Source organism: Pongo abelii, chromosome 1, assembly GCF_028885655.2.
Source record: "Pongo abelii isolate AG06213 chromosome 1, NHGRI_mPonAbe1-v2.0_pri, whole genome shotgun sequence".
NCBI classification, from domain to species: domain Eukaryota; kingdom Metazoa; phylum Chordata; class Mammalia; order Primates; family Hominidae; genus Pongo; species Pongo abelii.
This window is the reverse complement of record NC_071985.2, coordinates 189,618,355-189,640,491: the sequence shown is the minus strand read 5'-3', so window position 1 is coordinate 189,640,491 and position 22,137 is coordinate 189,618,355. Positions and strand designations below refer to the sequence as shown.

At 47.2% G+C, this 22,137-nt stretch overlaps 1 protein-coding gene and 1 long non-coding RNA gene across 5 annotated transcripts in view; one reads left to right on the top strand and one right to left on the bottom strand.

Moving 5' to 3' along the window:
- Window positions 1–22,137, top strand: part of KDM4A (lysine demethylase 4A) — a 55,708-nt gene that overhangs the window by 32,224 nt on the left and 1,347 nt on the right. For all 4 annotated transcript variants that reach the window (NM_001131648.1, XM_009251288.4, XM_009251292.4 and 1 more), the window contains 10 exon segments: window positions 1,614–1,734; window positions 6,840–7,021; window positions 8,774–8,978; window positions 9,426–9,502; window positions 10,186–10,241; window positions 11,918–12,026; window positions 12,627–12,812; window positions 15,736–15,906; window positions 21,585–21,704; window positions 21,988–22,080. In NM_001131648.1, coding sequence (NP_001125120.1) covers window positions 1,614–1,734; window positions 6,840–7,021; window positions 8,774–8,978; window positions 9,426–9,502; window positions 10,186–10,241; window positions 11,918–12,026; window positions 12,627–12,812; window positions 15,736–15,906; window positions 21,585–21,704; window positions 21,988–22,080 — 1,320 coding nt within the window.
- LOC134759596 (uncharacterized) lies at window positions 10,406–11,948 on the bottom strand. Its single transcript, XR_010136037.1, has 2 exons — window positions 11,779–11,948; window positions 10,406–11,411 (listed from the first exon to the last, which is right to left on the bottom strand). It is a non-coding gene; the product is annotated as an uncharacterized LOC134759596 (long non-coding RNA).

Genomic DNA, 22,137 nt, shown 5'->3' with positions numbered 1-22,137 from the left:
AATCCTCCCATCTCAGCCTCTTGAGTAGCTGGGACTACAGGTGCATGCCACCACACCTGGCTTTTTTTTTTTTTTTTTTTTTGTGGAGACGGGGTATTGCCATGTTACCTGGGCTCAAGGGATCCGCCTACCTCAGCCTCCCAAAGTGCTGGGATTATAGGCGTGAGCCACTGTGCCTGGCCAGAACCCTTTCTTTAAGTGAAATCTTAATTAAAACATATAAATCAAAAGCAGAGCCATTCTGGTTGGAAAGAAGGTGGGGCCTCAAGCCCTTTTTGTTCACTCTAATGGAGGCTCCTGAGGCACTTTCCGGATGTACATTTTGAAAACCATGGGTTTAGACAGTTGATATAGTTCAGGTCTGATTAAGTCTACGGTCATGTAAGTCTTCACGGACATCAGTAGGAAAAGGTCCCTAATATCCTCACTCCACCATACTCCTCCATACTGCTGCAGCATCCTTACTCACATAAGCACAGATCACATCTTTGCTTCTCTATACCTTCTTCTTTTCCTGGGCAGGCCTTTGCACACAGTAGGTGCCCTGTGAATATTTGTCGAATGAATGGCAAATGGACGGCAAAACTTGTTGGCAAAATTTATGTTTGGAAGAGCAGGTTCTGTTCTTCCTGGACATGGCTTGCTCAGAAGTTGTTTTCTCTTGGCATTCCAACTGTGGTCCGTAACTCCTGGGGCTCTGTGTAGTTGCACATGGAGTCTGTAGGCCCAGGGTGTGTTCTCTGAAGTAGCACTGCAGCATTTATGGCATTGGTTTTTGTCACAGTTGCAAAGTGGCCCTCTTTCAGGCCTCATTTCCTTGCTTAATGGACTTTGCTAACCCTGCATCTCCTAATGTCAGTATAACCAAGTTTTAAATATGTTGATTAGAAAGAAACCCTTCTGTAGTGTTTCTGAGTCAATCCTGTGCATTTAAATCTAATTACATTTGCTCTGACATTATGTAAATGCAGTGTTAAATCAACCTTTCTCTTTGCAGCTAGGCCAGAGTTTCAGATGTACTTTCTGTCCTGGCTGATGTTCTCCCCTGGAGAAGCAGCAGCTGAGGAATGAACAGTATCTGCTAGAGCTGAAGTCTTGGCAGTGTATAAGGAGAAGGTGGCCTATTTTACTTTTAATAGGTCAGCTGCTGCTCACCCCTTTGGGTGTCCCCTAGACACTCCTGGCCCAGCTGCCTGGCACATTGTAACAGGTACTGTTGACCTACTGGGCCAAGGAAAGGGGCACCTAGGCTCCTTGGGGGCTCTCTCACTTGGGCCACCTTGGTAGTCTCATGGCAGTGAGCTTAAGAGACAGGGCAAGGCTCTCTTAGAGCTGGAGCAGGCTTGTTTTTGGTACATTGGTTTCAGGCTGCTCCTGAGAAGGCCAAGAACTACACTTGGGTTTTGCCCTAAATTTACATAATCCTAGTTAAGACTAGTTTGGTATGTGGTATTGTCATTTGGCTTTTTCTAAGATAGGTATTTTCTGTTTGGTTTTATATGTCTTTTTGTTTCTCTGTGCCCCTCTCTTTCCTTTGGTTTTCATTGTAAGGGTGACTTGTGCCGTGTCTCAAGTGGAGACAGGACCAATTTAATTTCTTGTGGTTTGCCCAGGTTGCAGATGAATACATGTTTTCCCTAGAAGAGAATAAGAAGTCCAAGGGACGCCGTCAGCCTTTAAGCAAGCTCCCCCGCCATCACCCACTTGTGCTGCAGGAGTGTGTCAGTGATGATGGTAAGTGTTTTTTCTTCACCAGGAGGAAAGCAGCTCACCACATTAGACTTGACAGGACAGGACATCAGAAGGCCAAGCTGAGGGATAAGGGTGGGCCTGTGGCTTAGCTGCTCTTCCAGATAATCCATAAAGAGGACCGGATATCCTTATATCTAATTGACTAACCAGATTTCATTATAAGGTTGAGTATCTTGCAGTGTACCTTAATAGGGGATAATTGCAGGCAGGTTTTTTCCTTTCTTTTCCTGGGAGGTACAAGGCTGATTTTTCAGGACAGAAAATCCTGTCAGTGATGCAAAGCCCTGTGCTGCATATGTGGCTGCAAAGATAACTAAGATAGGTCCGTGCCCTCAAGACACTCACAAGGTAGTGGGGAAACTGGACAGGTAAACAGATCTCAAGAAAGAAGAGGTGGCCGGGTGCAGTGGCTCATGCCTGTAATCCCAGCACTTTGGAAAGCCAAGGCGGGCGGATCACGAGGTCAGGAGATCGAGACCATCCTGGTTAACACGTGAAACCCCATCTCTACTAAAACTACAAAAAAGTAGCTGGGCGTCATGGCACGCGCCTGTAGTCCCAGCTACTCAGGAGGCTGAAGCAGGAGAATTGCTTGAACCCAGGAGGCAGAGGTTGCAGTGAGCCGAGATGGCGCCACTGCACTCCAGCCTGGGCGACAGAGTGAGACGCCATCTCAAAAAAAAACAGAAGAGGTGTTACTCTGGGGCAGAAGGACAGTATGCCATGGAGAAGAGGAGCAGGAGGCTGTAGTCAGAGGAACTATAGTCAGCTCAGTGTGGCTAGAGCTGGAGGGCAAGGCCAGGGAGTGATAGGTGGGGTAGGAGGAGGGGGCCCAGATCCTGGACAGCGTTGTCATGGAGGCCAGAGTGAGGACTTTGTCTTACTGGCATTCAGGAGCCAGTGACACATTTTAAGCAGAAGAATGACATGGTCATTTAGATTCCTTCAGAAAAGATCACTCCTAGTGCTGGCATCTTGAGGATGGCTTTGAGAGGACCACATGGGCTTCCGTAATGGTCTGTCTGCAATATGAAGGTCTGAAATAGGATGGTGGTGGTAGGGAATATATTTGGAAGATAAAATCAACTGGATTTGGTGACTGGTTGTGGAGCTACGAGGATGGTAGTTGAGGAGGATGAGTTGAGTGCCTCCCCAGTGTGTAGCTTTGGTTGGGGAAACCTGAGTTCAGTGTCTATGAAGGATGTAGACTTAGGAGTTGGCACTGAGGTGACATTGGATACAATTGTTGGAATAATGAGGCCGCTCTTGGGGAGGGGACCAAGGTGGGTGAGCAGAGGCTGGGGCTAGATGGACAGAGGAGGGAGGGGAGCCTGTGAAGGAGGCAGAGAAGCAGGGTAAGCAGACATGTGTAAGGAAAACCAGGAAATGTGGCACTGAAGCTCAGGGTGTGTTGACATCAGTGGAGCATGGTCTCCTTGGCTGCCTGAAGCCCAGAGATCCAGGATGATCAGCACTGCCCAGCCTCAGCTCCAACTTGGTTGGTGACTGGGCCCTGGCACCCTCAGGGAGAGCAGAGTCAATCATACATGTTACTCTTGACTAACATCAGGCCCTGTCCTAACTGGTCCTTTCCTTCCTGATCTGATGTCAGTGCCCCATCTCTGCTGTTTTTTTTTCAGTAGAAAGATCATGATATAGCCGGGTGTGGTGGCTCACACCTGTAATCTCAGCACTTTGGGAGGCCGAAGTGGGTGGATCACAAGGTCAGGAGATCGAGACCATCTTGGCTAATACGGTGAAACCCCATCTCTACTAAAAATACAAAAAATTAGCTGGGCATGGTGGTGAGCACCTGTAGTCCCAGCTACTTGGGAGGCTGAGGCAGGAGAATGGCATGAACCCAGGAGGCGGAGTTTGCATTGAGCCGAGATCATGCCACTGCACTCCAGCCTGGGCGACAGCGAGTCTCTGTCTCAACAACAACAAAAAAGATCATGATAAACAGGGTGGGGAATATCCCTTCTGTCCTCCAGTCAGAAGTGTGGCAGGACCCTGAGTCAGGTCCTAGGAAGTTCTCTGTGTTCTTATTCCAGCTCAGACAGGAGCTTCAGGTTCTCTGAGTAGCACCAGCCTATCTCCTGATTGGTTTAAAGCAATATAGACTTCAGGAAACTGGAAAAGTTACCAAGAGGAATACAAAATTACCCTTCAAAGATGACCATTTTGAATATATTAACATATTATCTTCCTGACTTTTCTCTAGTCAGATATTAGAGTATGTCCATGTATATCTTTTTAAAATAATGCAGTTGAGATAATACGATAATACACAACCTCCCCCTACTTTTTTTTTTTTTTTTTTTTTTTTGAGACGGAGTCTCACTCACTCTGTCGCCCAGGCTGGAGTGCAGTGGTGTGATCTTGGCTCACTGCAACCTCTGCCTCCTGGTCTCGAACTCCTGACCTCGTGATCCACCCATCTAGGCCTCTCAAAGTGCTGGGATTACAGGTGCGAGCCACCACTCCCAGCCTTTTTTTTTTTTTTTTTTTTTTTTTTGAGACAGAGTCTCACTCTGTTGCCCAGGCTGGAGTGCAGTGGCGTGATCTTGGCCCACTGCAACCTCTGCCTCCTGGGTTCAAGTGATTCTCCTGCCTCAGCCTCCCAAGTAGCTAGGACTACAGGTGTGTGCTACGAGGCCCAGCTAATTTTTGTATCTTTAGTAGAGACGGGATTTCACCATGTTGGCCAGGCTGGTCTCGAACTCCTGATCTCAAGTGATCCACCCGCTTCAGCCTCCCAAAGTGCTGGGATTACAGGCGTGAGCCACCACACCCAGCCCCACAATATCCTTTAATCTTCAGTCCATGCCCATCTTTCCCTGCTTGTCCCAAGAATGTGTTTTATAATTATTTCTTTTGAACTCTAATATAAATCAAGCTAAGGTCACATACTATATTTGGAAGTTATGTTTCTTTACTGTTGTATGCCCCTCCCGCTACTTTTAAAACAATTTCAATTCAAGCATAACAATTCAGTGATATGCACACATTTTAACTGTACAGCTCAATGAAATTTTACATATGTAAACTGTATAATTTTGCTTCCTGCAATTTTCACTTAACGTAGTGAACATTTTCCCTCATCATTCAGTATGCACAAATGGAATGATCTGGGGCCACTTTTGGCTTTGTAAATGGAACAGATGTCAGTGTGTTAATTTTTTAGTTGTGAGTGTGAGCCTGCCTGTCTGTTTCTGTTTCTTCCATTCTATCTTGGTCACTCCTGTTTGGCCAGGATAAAGAAAAAAATCTGTGCTTGGGTTCTGGGCACCGTGGCTCCTGATTGCAACTGAACAATGGGGCATATAGGGGTTGATTTTAATTTTCTGCGTTGGTGTCCTTAGGGTACACTGAGGTGGCGCACAATGGCAGCTGCCAGATGCCTTCAGATTAAACATGACTGTGAGGGCAGCGTAGAGTACTATCTGCACTGAGCTGGAGTTGCCAGAAATGAAGAAACAGGCACCTAATGGAAGTACAGACCAGAGCTTTCCTTGGCTGCTTTGAACAGATTTCAGGGGCCTTTGGGAAAGCACTTCTGTTTGGGAAGAAGGAGGGTCATAGCTGGGGACTGATGATGCCACTTAAAGCGAGATGCAGGGATCCCCTGGGATGCCCCGTGTGATGGGGCTGGCACAGAGCCAGTCTCCTGTCAGGGGCCGCATACTTGGGCCTTGCTTGGTCACACTTGCCAAAGAAAGGCATAGCAACTGTAGCTTCATACCTCCCTCACATGGTAGAGCATCTGGAGAAATATTTTGGACATCTACCAAAGACTGCCCTCATTTACTTATACCTTCAGAATTATGGCGTTTGCTTTACTTCCCTGTTTCTGTTTCCTTGTTTCTGCTGGGAGCTCGTGGACTATGCCTCTGTTTTACTGATTTAGGAAGAACTGGGAAGTGTGCACCTTTATCACTTACATGAGTTTTGTGAGCAAACTTTTTTTGTTTTCCATTCAGCCGTATGTCCCTTTCTTGTAGGAAGATGCACCCAGAGGGGATTTTTCCTTCCCAGGCCTTGGTGAAGTCTGATGAGTTGCATGCCCTGCTGTCTAGCATACCTAGGAGACACTATCTCATGACCAGGGATATATAAAGGGCCAGGAAGTCAGTATTTTAGGCTTTACAATCCTCATTGGTCTCTGTGGTTGTCACTGTCTTTTTTTTTTTTTTTAAGCCCCAATGCTGAAAATGTAAAAACAAAGCTGGATGCAGTGGCTCATGCCTGTAATCCAGGCTACTTGGGCAGCTGTGATAGGAGGATCACTTGAGCCCAGGAGTTTGAGGCTGTGGTGGGCTATGATCGCACATGTAAATAGCCACTGTACTCCAGCCTGGGCAACATAGCAAGACCCCATCATAAAAATGTAAAAACAATTCTTAGCTTCCTGAGTGGGCTAGATTCAGCCTGCAGGATATTGTTTGCCAGCGTCAGGCATCACATCTTGTGGCTGGGAAGAGGATTCATCTTGGACATGCAGCTCTGCTTTCTTCTGAGACAGAGCTAGGAGGGGTTGGGGAGCCTTGTCCAGAATAGGTACATACCGCTGACCTTTCCAGAGGAAGCTGGTAAGTCCTGGCCAAGGACCATGATATTACAACTTTTAAGCTTTGCCAATTCCCTATTATTTTCCTTCCTTGTTTAGTTGCACTAAAGGGAAAACTCTACAAGGTAAAGGACTTAATAGGCTGACATTTTGGAGGCAGCAAATAAGATGGTTTCTGGCAAGATGGTGCTTCATTCTGCTGTCCTTGGGCAGAAGGGCTGAATGTGGCAGCTGTTAAGGGAGAGTAGAGCAAGCTAAGCTCGTGGGGCAGGAGGAAGAATGGAGTCAGTCTGGCCAGAGAATGGGGTACTGGCAGGACTCCCTACACATCATCAAGATACTGAAGGAGTCTATTGACAATTGCTTCCACCCTTTGCCTTTATCATCCTTAGGAATCCAGGAGTCACCCTTGGTCCAAACCTAGGACCAGGAGTCCTAGTTGAACTCATCTGCTCTCCAGGCAGAGCCACAGATGTGCAGGGTTGGTGCTGACTCACATTTCTGTTTCCTCCTCTAGAGACATCTGAACAGCTGACCCCTGAGGAAGAGGCTGAGGAGACAGAGGCCTGGGCCAAGCCTCTGAGCCAACTGTGGCAGAACCGACCTCCAAACTTTGAGGCTGAGAAGGAATTCAATGAGACCATGGCCCAGCAGGCCCCTCACTGTGCTGTCTGTATGATCTTCCAGACTTATCATCAGGTAAGCCAGCTCCATGCACTCTGTTTACCCCGGACCAGCAATCATAGGGAAGCTAGATTTAATTATGACTATATAGCTTGTCACTGGTTGTCTTGGGAAAGGCCACCTCCACCCCCAGCATTCTCTGCCCCATCTGTGTATTGGTCAGTCTTCTCCAGGCAGATAACCCAGCAACGTGGGTTTCAATTGAGAATGCTTTGGAGATGAGCTGAGGGTGGGCTTAGGCTCCCCTTTGCACATGCAGTCATCACAGACATCAGTTTGCAGAGCAATCTGCATTTCTGTTATTCTAGTCCGTGGTTATTCTTGCCAAGTGGTTTGTAGTCCTGGCCAGTGTGGAGAACTGTGATTTCTTTACCACAGTCTGAACCTCAGCTGAAAAGCCAGATCCTCTAATGTTGTTTTTCCTTTCCCATTGCCACAATGGGTGTTGCCAGTAGCAGAAGGAACTTGGGAGGGGTAGAAGCAAGGGCCTGATATGTGAGGAGGGGCTGGGAAGCAAGATTGCTGAGTTCAGCTGTGTGCTGCCTGCTCTGGGGCATCTGTGGCTTCATTGGTGGATCTCTTTGGGTCCAGCTCTAGGATGCCAGGAAGGCATTCACAGCAGCAGGTGCCAGGAGACCAGCTCAGTCTCAGCTGGGACCTGCACAGCGTGGCAGGTAGGTAAGTGGTCCTTACCTGCTCTGGTGGTTAAAGTGGCATGGCTGCCGCTGAGCCTGGCAGGGCCCCAGATTCATGCTTGCTGAAAATGGAACCTCAGACCAACACACTTTGGATTAGGAACTCACTAAACCTTTCCATTGACAAAAAGCAAAACCAAAGCCTTTGCCTATGAGGGGAGTGAATGGCTGGGTTCTTACTATAAGCAGATCTACTAAGTAGGAGTTTCACGAATGGCATAGGCTCTGGGGTTGACATCTTTCTGGGCCTCATCCTTGGAATGGGGATGCAGGTGCCATCCAGCAGATATTTGCAATCAGTATAGTTTGCCAAGGGAAGTATGTGGATATAAGTTCTTCCTGGAGGGACCCTGAGCCAGGAATCACACAGGTGGGGCTCCAGCCACGTAACAGTGCTGCAGCTCAGGTGACCTGCTGACAGGCACCACAAGAGGCAATTAGTGCTGGCCTACTAGGAGCATCTGCTCTGGGTACACTCCTGAGGTGGGGTCACCGCACAGTGTAGCACATAAGGGAGCCCACAGTAGCAGCCTAGCTGCTAACATCTCCGTGCATTTTTTTTTTTTTAGATGGAGTCTCAGTCTGTTGCCCAGGCTGGAGTGCAGCTGGGACTACAGGCACATGCCATCACGCCCAGCTAATTTTTGTATTTTTAGTACAGACGGGGTTTCACCATGTTGGCTAGGCTGGTCTTGGACTCCTGACCTCTGGTGATCCACCCGCCTCAGCCTCCCGAAGTGCTGGGATTACAGGTGTGAGCCACCTCATCTGGCCTCTCAGTGCATTTTATTAACCACTTGCTTTGGGAAGATTGAAATCCCAGTTGCCTCTTACCTTGCTCCCTTTTCTCAGTTGTCCCCTAGGGGCCTTTGTATGATGCTGCTGTGAGAAATTGAATTTGAGTCATTTAGAGGTAACTTCAATTAGCAGCTCCGGGATAATGGCTGTGCACCCGGGAGCTGTAGCCATAGTCAGATCGGTAAGAGAGCCAGCTTTCTGCTGATAGAGCAGGTGGAAGGCTAAGAGCATAGGCACGTGCTCACTGAGGTGTACACTTGTTCTTTCCCCTTAGGTTGAGTTTGGAGGCTTTAATCAGAACTGTGGAAATGCTTCAGATTTAGCCCCCCAGAAGCAGAGGACCAAGCCATTGATTCCAGAAATGTGCTTCACTTCGACTGGCTGCAGCACGGACATCAACCTTTCTACTCCTTACCTTGAGGAGGATGGCACCAGCATACTCGTTTCCTGCAAGAAGTGCAGCGTCCGGGTCCATGCCAGTGAGTGCTGCTCACCTTTCTCTGTGCCCTGTCCCAGGAATATGGGCCTGCTCACTGGAAGTTCTTGCCACCTCCTGGCCTCCCAGCCCTAAAAGATTGTTGATGTTTTATTGGGGAGTCTGTTGCTAGCTGATTTTTCACTGCGTCTCCAGGGGTCCATACTGGCACTAGTCATCTCTGTGCCATCCTCTTGGTTGCAGATAGCAGAAAAGGATTAGTCCCTGCCACTTACTAGGTGTTTGTACCAGTGAATCTACAGTTTTTGACTTTTTGAGACTTTGAGCCATACTGTATGCCTGAGCCCTGGGGACTCAGACTAAAGAAAACTAAGGGGTTTCTGTGAGATGTGGTTGTAGCTTTGGGAGGTGGTATATGGAAAGGAATTGCAAATCTACCTTTTGACTCTGACCACTGGGTTTAATTTGCTCATCTTGGTGTTCCTGTTAGGTTGCTATGGGGTTCCCCCTGCAAAGGCTTCTGAAGACTGGATGTGTTCTCGGTGTTCAGCCAATGCCCTAGAGGAGGTGAGTGATCCCACACTGTTACTGTCTTCACCATGAGTCTTGGTGCATATTCAGGGCCAGACGATTTCTTGTTGGACTCAGTATTCCCAGCAGTCTGCATAGGGTCTGGTACGCGGTGACGTTGGAGAGCGAGCATTGTGAGAGTAAATCCTATGACAGTGAGAATGGTTGCTGCCCACTTACGGAGTCTGGATGCTGTGTTTGCTCCATTGTGTAAAGACCAACTAGTGGTCTTCCTGTGGAGGAACAATAACTCCCTTAAAAGAATTTAGCCATTTTGAATTGGAGCCTCAGAAAGGGGCTCAGATGATTCATTGTGCTGTTTTCTCTTCACTGTACCCCCTGGAACCTGGATGTACCTAGCCCATATAAGAAGCAGTCAGAGCCCTGTCATGCCTCTAGTTTGAGCAAAGTATCTTTTGTGACTTTGCTAAGAGTTGTTATTAGCAGCAACAGTGAAGAGGATTATGTGAAGTCACGCGAATACTTGGCACACTTTAGCCCTGAGTGGCCTCTCCTTCTGACAGGGCGTCTTGGTGCAGGGGCTCCCTGGGTGAAGCCCCACATGCTATTATGCTTCTTTCTTATGTGGAGGAGTTGCCCAAAGCAGGTCCAGGGGAGAGCAGATTGAATGTTAATGACTTGGTGTTAACCACTTTTTCCTCCCTCTCCTTTCTTGGCAGGACTGCTGTTTATGCTCATTACGAGGAGGGGCCCTGCAGAGAGCAAATGATGACAGGTAAGTTTCCTGAGCAGTGCCTTGGAATGCACAGGCTCAGTTCCGAAGCACACAGTGTTTTTATGAGGGTACTAGCTGTTCTTCTGAATGACTGATGAAGATTTGGGAAGCACATCATGTGGAGCTGGAATAGCATCTCCAAGACTCATTTTAAAAATGGAATGCTAAGGGAGCCAAGCAGTCCCAGACTTTCCAACTCCAGCTGCTCCTCTGCAGCAGAGATGTCAGTGACATCCTCCTTTGGAGGAGCTAAGAATGGACTCATGAGAATATGAAGACTGAAGATGATGCGCAGGGACTGTGTGGGCTGGAGTGAGGACATTCACCTTGTCACAGCTGGGGCTGGTGTGCAGAGGCGGCCACAGGCTAGCAAGCACTTCTCCACGTGGCAAACTCCCTGGCTCAGACCTGCTGTTTGGAATGAGGCGAGTGTGCTCAAGGAGGACACTGAGGAGAGCTCAGACAGGCCCACCCACTATGGAACCGAATCTGCTGAATTTTCTGGGCTTCTCAGCTGTTGGGCAGCTCGTTTTCATGGAGTGAATCTTTGTGCTTAGGCATGTGTTTGGTTGCCCTGAGGTGGAAACGTAAGATGAATGAGGTTTCTGACCTGGAAGAGCTGGCTGTCTAGGGCATGGTGCATGCAGGTCAGTGCTGAGTATCCTGCTTCCAAGTAGAATCCTGTGGCAACTTGCAGCATATGTTCAGTCCAGCCGCCTGCCCTCAAGAGTCCCAGTTATGCTGTCCCTGAGAGATGGCTACTCTGCCTGCTGCTTCTGCTCCTTCAAAGGCACTTGCTGCCATTATTTGAGGTCACTGTGTTCCTCACAATCACAAGATAGTGCTGGGAACATTCTTTCTTATTTGGAGCGGAAATGGCTGTGCTTGAACCTCTCACCTTTACCTCTGAATGCCTGTTCTACCCTCCAGGGCCACACAGAAGAAATCTGTTCCCACTCTAAAAAGACAGCCCCACTAGAACTGCAGACACCTTGCATGGAGCCCCAGTGTTGTCTGGTGTAGGTTTTCACGTAGCATGGTTTTAAGAGTTGTCACCATTTTCGTTCTTCTCCTCTTGATGCATGCTGGTTTCCCAAAATGTCCAAAACTTTAATTCTTAAGGATGTCCATTGAATAGACCTCTCAGAGTAAGTGGGGCTTGGGTCAGACCTTAAAGATTAAAGAGTGAGTCAGCTATGGAAAAAGGGAGCAGAAGGGAGAGGTCATTTCAGCCTCGGGGAGAGGTTTGGGCAGAGGCCAAGAGAGAGAGCTGTGATTACTGGCAGATTGGGGCACAGCCGGGGATGTTTTCAGGAAGCACTTGGGTCCTATGGTAAAGAGGTCTGCATAGAGCTCTCCAATTTATTCTCACTCCCTGAAACCTGCCACACACCATTAGCCTGTTCATTTTTCAACAGACAGTGAGTGAGTGGTGTAAGAAGCATGATCCTGTGCTAACCTAGGGCAGTGGGCAGTGGCAGCAGTGGGGGTGGCACTGCTTTCACATACTCAGAGGAGAGACGGTTCTGGTTCTTACCTTCCTGGGTCCCAGGCATGTGCTGGTAGAAGTCAGTGGTCACCCAGGTGAGGGAGGAAGCGCTGTCAGCAGGCCCACAAGAGAAGGCCACAGAGCCTTAGGCCCAGAGGTGACTGAGGTAGCCTTTGCCTTTTGGCAGGTGGGTCCACGTTTCATGTGCTGTGGCAATTCTGGAAGCAAGGTTTGTCAACATTGCAGAAAGAAGTCCGGTGGATGTGAGCAAAATCCCCCTGCCCCGCTTCAAACTGGTAAGGGCTTGTAGACTCTACATAATTTCCCGACTTACAAGTCTCTGAGTAGAAGAGAACAGGGACCTCCTGTACCCCTTGGTTTTGGTTAGAGTTTGTGATTCTCACTCTGTGGTTAGATTCCTTAGTGGAGGCCAGGTGTGGTGGCTCACGCCTGTAATCCCAGCCCTTTGTGGGGCCGAGGCAGGTGAACCACTTGAGGTCAGGAGTTCAAGACCAGCCTGGGCAACGTGGTGAAACCCCGACTCTACTAAAAATATAAAATTAGCCGGGAGTGGTGGTGCGCATCTATAATCCCAGCTCCTCGGGAATCTGAGGCAGGAGAATCACTTGAATCCGGGAGGTGGAGGTTGCAGCGAGCTGATATTGTGCCACTGCACTCCAGCCTGGGCGACACAGCAAGACACCGTCTCAAAAAAAAAAAAAATTCCTTGGCGGATAAAGTTGTAACCAGACCTGGATTAGAGCAGGCTGGTGTGTCCTTGTATTTTGGGAAGGGGCTGGCTCTTGCTTGCTTGGCTTTGCATTTGGGAGGGGAACAACAGAGGAAGCTGCAGTGCCAGTTCTTGCAATCACTGGTTTTCTTCCCCTGTGCTACAGAAATGTATCTTCTGTAAGAAGCGGAGGAAAAGAACTGCTGGCTGCTGTGTGCAGTGTTCTCATGGCCGCTGCCCAACTGCCTTCCATGTGAGCTGCGCCCAGGCTGCCGGTGTGATGATGCAGCCTGACGACTGGCCTTTTGTGGTCTTCATTACCTGCTTTCGGCACAAGATTCCTAATTTGGAGGTGAGAGAGGGTGCCATTCTAGAATCCTCTTGACAGTTTCCATGATCATTTACTCTGCATGTTTTCCATTTGTTGTGTCAGCAGCTATTTCCTCAAGCATTCTGCATTATGAAGAATGCTAATGAGTTCAGAGATTGAGAGGTGACCCCCGTCCATCCCCACTCCCTGCCTTGTACTCCATAAGCCAGTGACACCAAACTGCTTGTAGTTGATTCCTTTTGATTATCTCTTTACTTGTCTGCCTCTCCATCAGAATAAACTCCTTGAGGGTCCATATCTTATTAATGTGGGCATCCTTATTACTTAACCTAGTGTCCGGGACATGCAGAACCTCTGAAAATGTTGAGAACAAATGGGGAGAGCTCCCAAGAGTTAACCATGAATTGCCGGGCAGTAGAGATTTCTGCAGTTCTCTGAATGGTAAAGCTTAGAGAAAAAGTGATATGTAATGTTAGCTAGAGGAGCTATGAAGAGGATTGGGTAGACAGTGGCATTTGAAGTGAGTCTTAAACAATAAGAAGGAATTGTATGCAGAGACTGTTGTGTGCAGAGCTTGAGAAACAATGAGCAGGTCGCAGAAGAAGGATCATGAAAGACTGGTTATGGGAGTGTGACGGTGTGTGGGTGTGTGATGCTTGAGAGGCGGACAATGGCAGAGGATGAAGGCCCTGCACTCCCACTCTCAGGACTCTGACCTCTCTTCACTGGATGAGGAGAACTTATTGAATATTTTGATTCTGCACTATAGTTTTTGATAATCACTCAGGTGGTTGTTTGAAGAGAGGATTCAGAGTAAGAATTTGAGGCCGGAAAACCAGTTAGCCTAGGAGAGAGTGAGGTCTGAAATGGGAACACATAGGCAGGGCTTTGGGGTACATTTAACTTTGAGATCCTCCAACAGGTAGAATTGATAGGGTTTATTGACCCTCGTGGGTTGAGGAGAGAAGGGGAGAGGAGGAGGAAAGGGGGAGTGAATATTGAAGATGACTCAGGTTACTCCCTTGAGAGATGGGAAGGATGCTAATATGATGTTAGTAACTGCAATCAGGAACTGAGTTGAAGCAGTGTTGCTCTGCAAGGGAGAGAAGGAGGGATGAGAAAGAGGAAAGTAAATGCTGAGGTTGCTGGAGCATTCTGGAGAGTAACTGTGAGGGTAAAGATTTGGCTATTAGCATTTAACAGCATAGTTAAATCTAGTTCCCATTAGAAACTGGGCTCTGGAGATTCCCAGTGGGAGAAGCAGGTAGCAGAGCATGAGCCATTGAAAGCAGCTGAGAAAGTGAAGCAAGCCAGTGGGAGGAAGGAGGGTCACATCCAACAGAGAAGGCAGGGCTGGTGTGGTGGTCACTAAGTACCACAAACTGGAGTGTCCCTGTGGGGTAGTCAGGTCAGAAGCCAGACCATAGTTGGGGAAGGTTCTGCCATGAGTGAGTTACAATCTAATAGAAGAGGCGATCATACAGGTTTGACAACAGTGTGGTAAATAATCAAAGGAAGAACGTGATAGGCGGTCAGCCCAGAAGGATGAACTTTTCACTCTGCCATTCGGGATTGCAGAAAAGTCCTGGTTGGCTGATTGTATTCTTTTTCATACAGATGTTGAACATGACAGGTGGTCAGGGGTATGGTTAAGACCTTAGGAAGATGGGAACATATTCTATGTGAGAATGAGACTCCGGAGTGTCTCAAGGGCCCTGCCATAGCCATCCCTGGTGCCCTCACCATGCCCTTCTCATTCTGAACTTGCCCTTGATGCAAGTAAAAACTTGAGGTAGTACTGAGTCACAGCTATGATAGGGAAGAGTTTTTTCATACACAGAATAGTTATTTTGTGACAATCATTAGTACTCCACATGCTTAAGTTGGCAGCTGTAGACTGCTGGTGCTATGAGGAAATTGGGGGGACTGATGAGTTAGTAGTTCTTTCACTGATTTATTCTTCAAATGTTTATTGAGCATTTACTATATGCCAGGCACAGTTTTAGGTGCCAGGACTATATCATTGAACAAGACAAAAAAGTCCTTGCCCTTCTGGTGCATACAGTATAGTTGCAGGATACATAGAAGCAAGTAAATACACAGTATAGCAGATGGTGAGAAGTGCAGGGATAAAAATTAAGTCAGATAAGGGGAATGGAAGATGAAGTAGTAAGCAATGACATCAATAAGTTGACACTGGGATGGGAGTCAGTGTGCAAGTAACTGGGGATGGCATCTCAGGTAGAAGAACCAGCAGTGCCGAAGCCCTGGGTGGCAGCACATATGGCACACTCATTCAGGGAACAGCAAGGGGGGCCAGCATGGCTAGGGCAGAGTGCCTGGGCAGGCTAGCAGGCGTGCTTGGAAATGAGGCTGTCACATACTTTATGATCCTGTTTGCATCAAGGGCAAGTTCAGAATGAGAAGGGCATGGTGAGGGCACCGGAGATGGCAATGGCAGGGCCCTTGGAATGGGGGACAGTTCGTTGTGTGTAGCTGGAGACATCTGGGAAACCTAAGTCTTTGTGCCCTAGCCCTGAGGGTAATGCTGCAGGTGCTAAGATGTGGTGCAGCTTTGCCTGGCGACCCAGGCCTCAGGGCCCCTATTGAGTCTCTCCTTCAATACTTCGATGTCAGTTCTTGGCAAGATCAGAGGTCCTTGTTGTTGTTCAGAGAGTTCTGGGTAAGATAATATGGCATAAGGGCCAGTTGTGGACGAGCTAAATTTATGGAGGAAAATGTGGTACTGGTCTCTTCCAATGTCCTGGCTGGGATGGTGGGTATCTGGAAAGGCTTGTTTTAGCTCCCATCTCTTCTCTCCTTTTCACTTTTACTTTCCCATGCTTATCTTTCCCTGATAAGGAGGAACTAATTGATCTTCGTCTCCATATACCAGGCCTGCCAACTCCACGTGTGAGTAACCAAAGCCTCTGTTTTTTTCCAGCGTGCCAAGGGGGCCTTGCAAAGCATCACTGCAGGCCAGAAAGTCATCAGCAAGCATAAGAACGGGCGCTTCTACCAGTGTGAAGTGGTCAGGCTCACCACCGAGACCTTCTATGAAGTCAACTTTGATGATGGCTCCTTCAGCGACAATCTTTATCCTGAGGACATAGTGGTAATATCTGCAAGGAGCTTCTCAGGCAGTTTGGAATGGGGGATGTTTCTAAGGTCTGGCTGGCAGACTGTGTGTGTGTGCCTGCTTCTTCTAGCCAGGTCCATGGTCCCATCACCGTGTCCTCAAACAGAAAGAATCATCTGTACCAGTCTTTCTTTGCATAGAAAACTGTGTGCTGCTATGGTACCCTATTTTCCCTAGAAGTACCTAGGAATCAGTATTTTCTTCAATTCCTTGAAACCTGCATCTGTTGCTGTCTAAATTATCCTTGAGGGCATTCTAGTGCAATAGGAGAGCTCAGGCTTTGGAATCAAATATGCCAATACCAGCTTCATTGCCTAGTAGCTGTGTGATTTTAGGAGAATTATCCAACTCTCTTTTCTATCAGGCCCTCTTAGTAGATGTATAGAATCTGCTTTTGTCTCTTCACAGTGGGCTTTAGGGCTAAGTAGAAACTGCCTGGAGATACCCTTGGCGTGTTTATGTTATCAACACCTGAGACACAGTGGCCCCACATGGACCCAGTCCTAGGTCTGGCTTGGTATTGAGGACTTAGTTGGACTTAGTTCAGGTTTCCCCTACCCCACCTTGCCTTTTAGTTGGTAGTCTAACCACCAAAGTAGAGAGGAATGAAAACATTTTTTCCTTTAACAAATCAGGTATTGTCCCATGTTTATACCACATTAGCCACTCAGTTGCTAAAAGCACATTCATTAGTTATAAGGTAGACTTATAGAAAAGGCGACATTAGTAGTACTCGTAGCAGTAGTATAGCTATCATTTATTTATATTTTATTTGTGAGACAGGGTTTCACTCTGACACCCAGGCTGGAGTGCAGTGGCACAATCTCAGCTCACTGCAGCCTCAACTTCCTGGATTGAGGTGATCATCCCACCTCAGCCTCCCTGGTAGCTGGGACTACAGGCACACACCACCACAGCCGGCTAATTTTTTAATTTTTTATAGAGACGGGCTTTTGCCGTGTTGCCCAGGCTGGTCTCGAACTCCTGGGCTCAAGTGATCTGCCCACCTTGGCCTCCCAAAGTGTTGGGATTACAGGTGTGAGCCACTGTGCCTGGCCTTATTTTTTTTTTTTGAGAGACCAGGTCTTACTCTGTCACTTAGGCTGGAGTGCAGTGGCTGTATCATAGTTCCTGCAATCTCAAACTCCTGAACTCAAGTGATCCACCTGCTTCAGCTTCCCACGTAGCTGGGACTACAGGCACATGCAGTCACACCTGGCTAATTTTTAAATTTTTTGTAGCGACAAGGGTCTTGCTTTGTTGCTCAGGCTGGTCTCGATCTCCTAGCTTGAAGCGATCCTCACATCTTGGGTCCCCAAACCACTGGGATTACAAGAGTTTGAGCCACCATACCTGGCCCTTGCTATAATTTATTAAGCTGGTACAGTATGCCAGGCACTATGCTAAGTGGTTATTTCAAGTATCTCTTTATCTTCTCATACCCACTGTGAGAAGGATGTGGTATTATCTCTAACTTACAGTGGTTTCAGGACTCCATTTTCTACAAGTTAGAGACCCCAAAGAGCCTGTGTTTCTCTGGGTTATATCTAAACGTATTTATTCTTATTAGAAATTAAAGCAGATTGATTTAAAATAATCAATTTTTTTAGATTAAAAATAACTTTTCTAAAACAAAAACAAAAGATTGCCATTTCCTTGTAATTTTGCAAATCTCTTCAATGTCTTTTTTTTTTTTTTTTTGAGACAGAGTCTCGCTCTGTCGCCCAGGCTGTAGTATGGTGGCATGATCTTGGCTCACTGCAGGCTCCGCCTCCCGGGTTCACGCCGTTCTCCTGCCTCAGCCTCCCGAGTAGCTGGGACTACAGGCGCCCGCCACCATGCCCGGCTAATTTTTTGTATTTTTAGTAGACATGGGGTTTCACCATGTTAGCCAGGATGGTCTTGATCTCCTGATCTTGTGATCCGCCTGCCTCGGCCTCCCAAAGTGTTGGGATTACAGGCGTGAGCCACTGTGCCGGCCTTAATGTCACTTCTTGATTCAATCTATCGTGATACACTGTTTAGATTCAAGTATAGGAAGAAAATTCAGCCTTGCATAGATATGTAATTGGAAAAAGGAGTTTTTTTGTTTTTGTTTTTTTAAGATAGGGTTTCACTCCCGTCACCCACGTTGGAGTACAGTGCAGTGATCTCAACTCACTGCAACCTCCACATACCAGGCTCAAGTGATTCTGCTGCCTCAGCCTCCCAAGTAGCTGGGACTACAGGCGCTTGTCACTGGCGCCTGGCTAATTTTTAAATTTTTTGTAGAGATGGGGTTTTGCCTTGTTGCCCAGGCTGGTCTCAAAACTCCTGGGCTCAGGCAATCCACCCACCTACCTCGGCCTCCCAAAGTGCTGGGATTACATCTGTGAGCCACCACACCCAGCCAAGGGAGGTATTTTAATAGTCTTTCAGGTAATTGTGTTTATTATTCTCTGATATCCACCAAAACTCAATGGAAATAACTTTTTTTTTTTTTTTTTTTTTAAGAGATGATGTCTTGCTTTGTTGACCAAGCACTTCCCGAGTAGCTGGGACTACAGGCATGCCTGGCTATTTGTAGAAATGGGGTCTTGCCATCTTGCCCAGGGTAGTCTCAAACTCCTGGGCTCAAGCGATTCTTTTGCCTCAACCTCCCAAAGTGCTGGGATTACAGGTGTGAGCCACTGCTCCTGGCAGGTTCTTAAAAGTTAGTTGCAGTGTGGAATCTGAAAGGTCAGTGAACGTTTCATACTGTTAACACTAAAACCCATTGGTCTCTTCTGAATGGATCTTTCACCCATGCATCCTTTCATAACATCATATATTGGTCATTTAGAAAATATTGGTGCACTGGCCTATGGACAGCCTCCAAATGTTGTTAAATATTATTATAAATTTAATTTTTTTTTTTTTGAGACAGAGTCTCGCTCTGTCGCCAGGCTGGAGGGCAGTGGTGCGATCTTGGCTCACTGTAACCTCCACCTACCAGGTTCAAGCGATTCTCCTGCCTCAGCCTCCCAAGTAGCTGGGACTACAGGTGCACGCCACCACGCCCAACTAATTTTTGTATTTTTAGTAGAGACAGGGTTTCCCCATGTTGTCCAGGATGGACTCAATCTCTTGACCACGTGATCTGCCCACCTTGGCTTCCCAAAGTGCTGGGATTACAGGCATGAGCCACCACGCCCAGCCATAAATATTTTAAAAATTACATTTGTTAGTATCACTAAAAATAATCAAAAAACTTGGAATTTTGGGAAGTTTCAAGCTCACAGTTGTGAATGCCGCTTCTCTGAAATGCTAATATTTGCTTGAAAGCCTGAATTTTATTATTGGCAACAGATACTGACTTTTGTTTTCCTTGACATGACAGGCATTTGCTTCATGCATTTTCAAGAAGATGTCTGCCAGATACCTAAGTCTGAAAAGCCATAGTTTGTCAGTCACTTTTTTTCTTTTTTAAAATTTTTATAGAGTTTTTTAAAGACAGGGTCCTGCTCTGTTGCGCAGCACCACTGCTGGAGTGCAGTGGCGTGGTCATGGCTCACTGCAGCCTCATCCTCCTGGCCTCAAGCAGTCCTCAGCCTTCTGAGTAGCTGGGACTATAGGCGCGTGCCACCACACCTGGCTAATTTTTTATGTTTTGTAGAGATGGGGTCTCCCCTGTTGCCCAGGCTGGTCTTGAACTCCTGGGGCTGATGCGATCCTCCTACCTCTGCCTCCCAAAGTGAGGGATTATAGGCATGAGCCAGCGTGCCTGGCCTAGTAATTTTTTTCAAATAAAACTGGTATTCCATGAACAAAGCAGCTAGTGTAATTCACAACTCAAACAACACAGATAGATTTCTTTGAGACAACCAAAAGTGTCTTATGAGGACTTAACACATGTACTCAATGATTAAGATTTAACAAAATTAATAATTTTTTACTGCTTCATCAAGGGATATTGTTACATGCAATCGAGAGTTTTTGCTCTTTTCTCCTAAATTATGAATGTACAGTGGTGAAAAATGCAATAACAACTAGTAGAGCTTAGGGTCAGTGCCTTGATTTGTGCTCAGGTGCCAGCAGTTGTACCTATATTATAAAAATAGTCATGTCTCACTTGCTCCCTGACAGTGTCTCAGGAACCCCTCAGAGGTTCACAGACCACATTTTCAGAAGTGCTGTTATAGGAAGTGGAACTGAATTGCAGAGAACTTAAGCAATTTATCAAATATCAAACATTTGAGTAGTTAAATCTTAGAACACCTCAGATATTGGGTGTAGGAGGCTGTAGTTTATGCCTAATTGTTAGATTGATACAAAATGTATTAACTGATTACCTATTCAATAAATGAATTGTCAATAAGTAGGGAACTGTTTCCATTCAATAAATGAACTGTAGCATGATTGTAAGAGCAGATGTGAGCATCCACATCCTTTTAGACTCACTGCCCTGCCCCTCTCTCATTTTTATTTTTTAAGCCATGTCCCTAAGGACCTTCTCCCAGGTATACCCATCAGACCTTTCATTCAGCCAATATGCTGAATGAAATATCCCCCCGTATACCAAGCCCTGTGCTGGGAATACGATGAGGACTTGGGGTACTTACCTGCTTCTGGAAGGAATAAAAGTTCTGAAGTACTTTGCCAGCTCCCATGGTAGGTGATTCTTTTTCATCTTTCCTGTTAAGAACATATTTCTTGGTTGGGCACAGTGGCTCATGCCTGTAATCCCACCACTTTGGCAAGCCGAGGCAGGCAGATCACCTGAGGTAAGGAGTTTGAGACCAGACTGGCCAACATGGTGAAACCCCGTCTCTACTAAAAATACAAAAATTAGCTGGGCATGGTGGCACGTGCCTGTTGTCCTAGCTACTTGGGAGGCTGAGGCAGGAGAGGATTGCTGGAACCCAGGAGGCTGAGGCTGCAGTGAGCCAAGATCAGGCCACTGTATTCCAGCCTGGGCGACACAGCGAGGCTCCCTCTCATTAAAAAAAAAAAAAAAAGTGTTTGTTTTTTTTGGAGATGGAGTCTTGCTCCGTTGCCCAGGCTGGAGTGCAGTGGCGCAATCTCGGCTCACTGCAAGCTCCGCCTCCTGGGTTCATGCCATTCTCCTGCCTCAGACTCCCGAGTAGCTGGGACTACAGGCGCCTGCCACCATGCCTGGCTAAGTTTTTGCATTTTTAGTAGAGACGGGGTTTCACCATGTTAGCCAGGATGGCCTTGATCTCCTGACCTCTTGATCTGCCTGCCTCAGCCTCCCAAAGTGCTGGGATTACAGGCATGAGCCACCGTGCCTGGCCAAAAAAAACACCATTTCTTATAGTTGAGTACGGTTCTAGTGTTTCTTCATGGCAGAGCCCTGGAGAACCCTCAGGGAACAGTTGAGGGAATATAAGAAGGACTCTTGATTCTGGCACTTAACTCCTGTGTTTACTAAGTTTGTTATAGCTGGAATTTTTTTTTTTTTTTTTTTTTTGGTCACCTAGAAGCAGGAGAGGGCAGAGATAGGGGCAGACTTTGACTTAGCAAGGTCTTTAACTGTTAACATTTTTCAGCCCAGAGAGCTGCCTTGCTCTCTAAAACAGTTACTTTGTTCTGGTTCACTCTTCCCTGAGTAGAGGACAGTTACCTTTGTGTGCAGGTGGACCTTCCTTTCACCCTCCTTCCTTCCTGTTTCTCAGAGCCAGGACTGTCTCCAGTTTGGTCCTCCTGCTGAAGGGGAAGTGGTCCAAGTGAGATGGACAGATGGCCAAGTCTATGGAGCCAAGTTTGTGGCCTCCCACCCTATCCAAATGTACCAGGTATCCAAAGTTCTACCTTTCTAGGGAGTTGGGGGTGCTTGATTAATTCTGTGCTTCCTGTTGGGCCAGAGGCGAGTCTTTGCTCTTAGGAGAACTAATAGGTTGGTAACCCTTTCAGAGCTATGGGTCTGCCCTGTGTCCAGTCTGCCAAATGTGAAGTAAGGTAGTCGTTATTTTAGTGTTCTAACTCCTTCCTTTGACTGTAGGGGACTGCCACTATGCATGGTGGACCAGGGAAAGAGTCAGGGATATCCTAGCCAAAAGGCCTCTGTTTCCTTGGTAGGTGGAGTTTGAGGATGGCTCACAGCTTGTGGTTAAGAGAGATGATGTATACACACTGGATGAAGAGCTTCCCAAGAGAGTCAAATCTAGACTGGTGAGTATTTTCTGTGTGTCCCCAGTTCCTGTCTTGGAGGGAGGGAACAAGTCAAGG